Source organism: Garra rufa, chromosome 5 (genome assembly GCF_049309525.1).
Source record: "Garra rufa chromosome 5, GarRuf1.0, whole genome shotgun sequence".
Lineage (NCBI taxonomy): Eukaryota > Metazoa > Chordata > Actinopteri > Cypriniformes > Cyprinidae > Garra > Garra rufa.
In genome coordinates, this window is record NC_133365.1 from 3,823,306 (window position 1) to 3,829,454 (window position 6,149).

At 36.9% G+C, this 6,149-nt stretch overlaps 1 protein-coding gene across 2 annotated transcripts in view; it reads left to right on the forward strand.

Annotated features, from left to right (window-relative positions):
• Window positions 1–4,648, forward strand: part of dlg4a (discs, large homolog 4a (Drosophila)) — a 72,150-nt gene extending 67,502 nt beyond the window's left edge. For both annotated transcript variants that reach the window (XM_073839541.1, XM_073839543.1), the window contains exons 18-20: window positions 79–191; window positions 1,567–1,658; window positions 2,891–4,648. In XM_073839541.1, the coding sequence (XP_073695642.1) occupies window positions 79–191; window positions 1,567–1,658; window positions 2,891–2,997 (312 nt within the window). In that variant the 3' untranslated portion in view covers window positions 2,998–4,648. The remainder of the gene's footprint in view (window positions 1–78; window positions 192–1,566; window positions 1,659–2,890) is intronic.
• The last annotated feature ends 1,501 nt before the right edge of the window (window positions 4,649–6,149 follow it).

Consider the following 6,149-nt stretch of genomic DNA (forward strand, 5'->3'; position numbering starts at 1 on the left):
AGTTGATTTGGACAAAACAATGAGCTTGTGTATGTATTTTGCAAATCTTAATGTGCATGTGTGTGTTTTTGTGAGCAGCAGGGAAAGCACTGTATTCTGGATGTGTCCGCAAATGCAGTTCGTAGGCTACAGGCTGCACAGCTCCACCCAATCGCCATCTTCGTACGGCCCAAATCACTGGAGAACGTCCTGTATGTAATGGCAAACAACTATACAAATACTTCAAATTACATTAAATCAAAATGCCTCTTTTTAAGAATACCTCAATGTATGTCTTTTCAATACAAAACTGACAATTGACCATATGCACGGAGCTTTCTTTAGAACTTCCAGCATAATGATAAGAAGCTCATTTTATATGTGCTATATATCTGGATACTCTTGGGACACCTCTACTGCCATGTTCTTATCAGAAACCGAGAAAAATAATAATTGCAACATCGTAAATAATGATAGCGGCATGAACATTCAGTTTCATATTATTTAACAACATATCATCTAAATCCCAGGAGAGTACCTGCAAATTTGTATATTTAAATACTGAATCTTAATGTGTTAAGGCTAACGTTAGCTAGCTAGCGATACTTCTCTTCAAGGACATCTTAATTGTATTTTTGATAATCAGGAACTTGCCTTCATAGATTTTAAAATCATGTAATATTTTAAAGCCATTAATATTTTTCAACTCTACGGCTGTGCGATAAAATTCACTTCAAACATTCACGTTTCATTCGTAAAGACGAATGTATTTTCACGGAAAATAACGTCTTTTTAAGATGAAAATGACATGAAATGACCCAAATAACCAGAAGATGGCAGCAGAGGATCAATCATTGGCTGCAGCTGCCATTTCAACTCCCTAGATTTTTCAAGACGTCTTGCTTCTTGATTTATTACAAAATTACTAGTATAATAAATTGCAGTATATTTACTGCACTGAAGTATATAGTATAGCAAGTGCAGAAAGTCAATAAAATAAATAAAAAAATTAATAAGCTGAGGCACAAATAGCCTATAAGGGTGAATTATTTAAATACTTATATATAGTTCACTACAAATTAAATCAGTTAAATATTAACAGTATAATAATTAAATAATGCACTCAATATGAATTGATATGAATTTAAAATTATTGAATAACTATATCTTTTAAGCTTTATCTTGTAAAACTGTAAATGCTATTAAATAGCCTATATTTAACCAACACAAACGTGTTACTGCTATAGTTTTGTTACTCTGAATTTAGTCTGAATGATTTAATGCACAGCTCTGTTTTTGACATCAGGTTATTATCGGTTGTTAGTGTCAATCATAGCAATGACTCGTGCGTATTTAGTCGATTTACTCACAATTTACTTTTCACGCTTGTCATTCTTGAAACGGTATATATGGACATTTGTTCCTCTTAGACAAACAAAACTTTTCTTTGATTGTGAATGGATTATGTAGAGAAAAAGAGCAAAGAACACTTCTATTATGGCACACTACAGTACAGCTGGCTTGTCTAAAACAAGGAAGTAATCTGTGCATATGGTCAATTAATGGGGTTTCTGCTCTTTTATCCAGAGAGATCAACACACGTCTGACTGAGGAACAAGCCAGGAAAGGTATGGACCGCGCTATTAAACTGGAGCAAGATTTCCTGGAGTGCTTCTCTGGTAAGACAGTTTCACACTTCTAGCCTTCTAGTGTCTTGAACGAAAACTGTTGCATTTTTTAATTACTAGACAATGCCTAATGTAACTCTTGTAGAGATTTTTTAATTGACGTGACCTTTCCAGGTCTAAAAATCGCACGTTTATGATTCAATAATGGCAACTCTCTGAAAAGCATGTTAATAAATGTGTACACGCTATATTTGGTCTTGGCTGCTCTTGCAGAACAAGTACTTACCACTGCCAAAATATGTAAAATATGCTGCTGCATGAAAAGGCAGACATAAGTCATGTAGCAGATCTAGACAGGTGGAGCTGGGGAAGGTGGAGGGTTTCAGAGAAACTCTAGAGCAGAGACTTTTACTCCTTGTCCTGGAGCAACCTTTAAACTGCATTCCAGTAAAAATCACAGTCATATAGAATATGTCGAGCATTTACAGTATCATTTACATGTACATTTATTCATTTAGCAGACGCTTTTATCCAAAGCGACTTACAATTGGGAATACAACAAGCGAGAAGAACGTTAAGTAAAGAGATCGAAATGAAGAGTGAAAAACGAATGTAAACGAAAATAAAAATATCACCAACAATAGGCTATTAATAATACAAATATGGAAAAAAGATGATCAGTTAATAGAGGGATGGATTAAAATGTATATTGTAGGCCTATTTTATTTGATGTACTTTACGTAATGTTTATTCTTAAAAAAAATCATGCAAAAAAAAATCAAAAAATCATGACAGCATTAACATAGACATTCAAGCATTGCCTATTCATAATATAATCATTTAATTTTTATATATATGTATAATTATATTTATACATCATTTAAAAATTCTACCTTTTGTACTTAATGTTAACTGTTGTGCACCAAGGGTCTGAGAGTAACGCAGTTTCAATTCTCTGTATGTCCTATACATGTGGCAGAATTGACAATAAAGCTGACTTGACAAATAATGTATTCATTTCAATAATAATTATTATAATAATCTCTTAATTTAAAATTAAATATTAATAAATCTATCTCTGATAATCCTGGGTTACTATGGTCGTGCAGTTTATTTATTCCCTAAGGCATAAGGATGTTGTTGCCTTGATAAAATGATCAAGTTCCCTGTATAAATAAGCACTTTAACTGATTCAAACATAATACTTTCACCATATATAAAAGTGCATCTGTTGTAAATGCTTCAATGACTTATTTCTCTGCTGTTCTCTCTCCGTATGTCAGCGATCGTGGAGGGCGACAGCTTCGAGGAGGTTTATCACAAGGTGAAAACTGTGATCGAGGAGCAGTCAGGGCCTTATATCTGGATTCCCACCAGGGAGCGTCTGTGAGAGTCCACCCAGAGCCGAAGCACCTCGCCCAGTCACCATTTGGCCTGCCTGCCCTGGACTGCGGAGCTCCAACTCGTCGAACTCACGAGAAAGAGACAGAGAGAGAGAGGGAGAGATGGAGAGAAGTCACAGAGACGCCGGGAAATGATGGAGTGGAACAGCGACAGGAGCTGGCCACACCGCATCTGCCTCTCTTATCCGTTTCCTAGCTTTGTAACTTCCTTTTTCTGCTTTTCTCTGCCTTTCTCTCGGTCCTTCTCTGTTTCTTTCTGGCTTTCTCTCTGAATAACGTCCTTTCACGCAGGACTGGTGAGCTGTTTTTACTCTGTCACGAACTGGGATGCTACAAAGAAATTTTGTATATTGTCCGATTCCCTCTCGCTCTCTCCGAAACGACGCGGGAAGCGGAGAGAGTCGAACGACCGACTCGGCTTTTACTGGAATGAGACGTTCAAGAGCTGTTCCTGATTAAAGGAGCTCGTTTTACAATACTAAAGGTGAATCGAACTGAAATATGAAAGTATATTTATCAGTATCAATAATGCGCTGAATTCTTCAATATCAAAGATATTACGACTACTCAGAGACTGACGTTCACTCACACTTATCAGCATCAAGGGCGTTTAATTCCTTTTAGAAATTTGAAGTGCTTGACGCGTGCTTCCCGAAACCCAGGAAGCATCTAAAACCTTTGCCTCAGTCCTTCGAATGTTCCCCTCAAATAGTTTGCAGCTAGTTCATCACATTGAATGGGTGATAAGGAAGGAGAAACGGAAGATGCAGACTTTGCCACTTTTTCGCTTGATGTTCATTCCGAGGGCTGTTTTCTGTTGATTTTCTCGCGCTTACATGTAAACATGCACATTTAGACTCATGCCAACATAGATTTTGTAACGTTTGCCTTCTTCTATCTGGATCTTCTTGCAACAGCCAGATTGATGTTTTCCTTTGAGCTGAAATTTATTTGCTCGGCTGGATTATTTCCCCGAGCGCCGCGGCTCTCAAACACAATGACTCCAGGCTGCTCTTTAATGTGCAATATCGGGCTCTTCCATAATCTTCTCATAATGGAACGAATTTTAGCCATGCTTAGATCTTGAAGTCATCGGTAAATTATCAAACCGCTTCAAATGTAATGCCTTTTTCTGAATTTCAGTTCGATTTTGATCTCACTTGTGACGAGTGGCTACGTTCACAACGCAATCCTATATCAAACAATTCATTTAAATGCATTTCAAAAAAATGATATATCGGGAGTGTTTATTAATTACGCCATCATGCCGTTGGTTTTGTTTTCACTGTCCTCTTTTTCTCAGCTAAGGTAAACCAAGCATCATATTCAGACGAGTGGATGTTTATTTTAATGAAATATAACTTAAAAATGATTTACATCTTAAACATTTCATTGTATAATAGTAGATGTTTTGTTAGTGGCCTTTTTTCGTCTCACAGCTCAGGATAGTTAAGTGAAGGCTTTGGGAAGGTCAGAAAATACGCAAACTCACGCCAGTTCATAACTGTTTTGATCAATTGCTGGCTGATTCGTATGAATTCGTACTATCCTATTCATACGGTTCATGCTTTTTTTCTACCACCTTGTAAAACAGTTATGTTTTCTCGTGAGGTTGGAACAATAGAAACATCAAGCCATTGGAATGATTGGATTGGATTGGATTGGAGTTGAATTCAATGTGATTTTTCCCCATTCAGCTGCAATGTGAACGTAGCCGTACTGGCCTTTCATCTCTGAACTCTCCACACACACTTCCACACACACACACGAATACTATCAGGAAAACGGTGTATTGTATGAGGTTTTTTATGCTGTGTATCAGATTCTAATTAACTCTTGTAATCAAACCAATGAGGCTACTTTGATGCATCTCAATGGCCGGTCAGCGGACATCGTCACACCGGTTAATTGGTGGGTCGATGATGTTGCCGTCACCCAAGTGAAGAAGAGCGGGACTTAATGATGCCAGAGTTTTATTGGAATACAATCGTGGGTTCATTATGTTTGATGAGATAAATTAATGGCTGTAATGGCAGAGAATAATCAGCTTAGCCAGCTAAGTTTAACAATCTTAGTCCTAATTACCCTTCTCAGAGCCAAACGCTCATTTGTAAACAATTTCACCCATAACTCTGCACTTCAACCCTGGTCGAGGAGAAAGCGGAGGAATGATAAATTGGCTTTTTTACCCTTTTGTGCCGTGACAGCGATGCGGTAAAAATCGATACGGTGCTTTGAGCTCAGAGGGCGTCATATTCAAGGTCTAAAGTGGGGATGAAAACCACGGTTTGTCTTGAACACAGTCCAGGGGTTTGCATTTGATTTAGAGAGATTTCCTGTAAATCGATGCCATGAACATTACTATGGTGATTTATGGAAACGGACTTTGATTGAGACTGTTGTAATCGAAAAAACTGGCACCGGCCAAATAAAAAAGAGAGAGTCTGCTAAGAAGATGAAGTGAAACACATTTGCACTTATTAAAGGGAAGATTCGATCAGACGTGATGAACGGCGGAAGAGCTGAGGAATACGGAGCGGTCTGCTGGCTTGTTTACTTTCACTTATTTTCTTTTGACTTTTTGCGTTTGAATTTCGATATTTCAGTGTGTTTGGAGTGCAGTGACAGTTCTTTTCTTGCCGTTATTTTTAATTTATAGATTTTATATAATTATTTACTTGTTTACTGCTTTGTTTACATCGGGGTTTCGTGTGAAGACTGAGACGCTTTTGCTGTGGTTTCCAAAGTGGAGCTGCACACAATCAAATGTGAAATCTGAAATTAAAATCTTACTGTGAAATTATAAAAAAAATAATAATCATTTAAAAAAATAATTAACTATAATTGCACGCATTACACATACCACATACTGATACTTTCACAAACCCATAAAAAAAATGTCCCAAATCTAATTATTGGCCACATAAGTAATAAAAAACAAGAACGTACATTGCATACACACACACACACACACACACACACACACACACACACACACACACACACACACACACACACACATTGTATTACCAAGAGAAATATATGACTTCACTCTTACTAGAATGAATTATGAGTTGAATTTATTTATTTATTTGAAAGAATCAAATGTATTTTATCGATTTGTATTTGCCATAACATA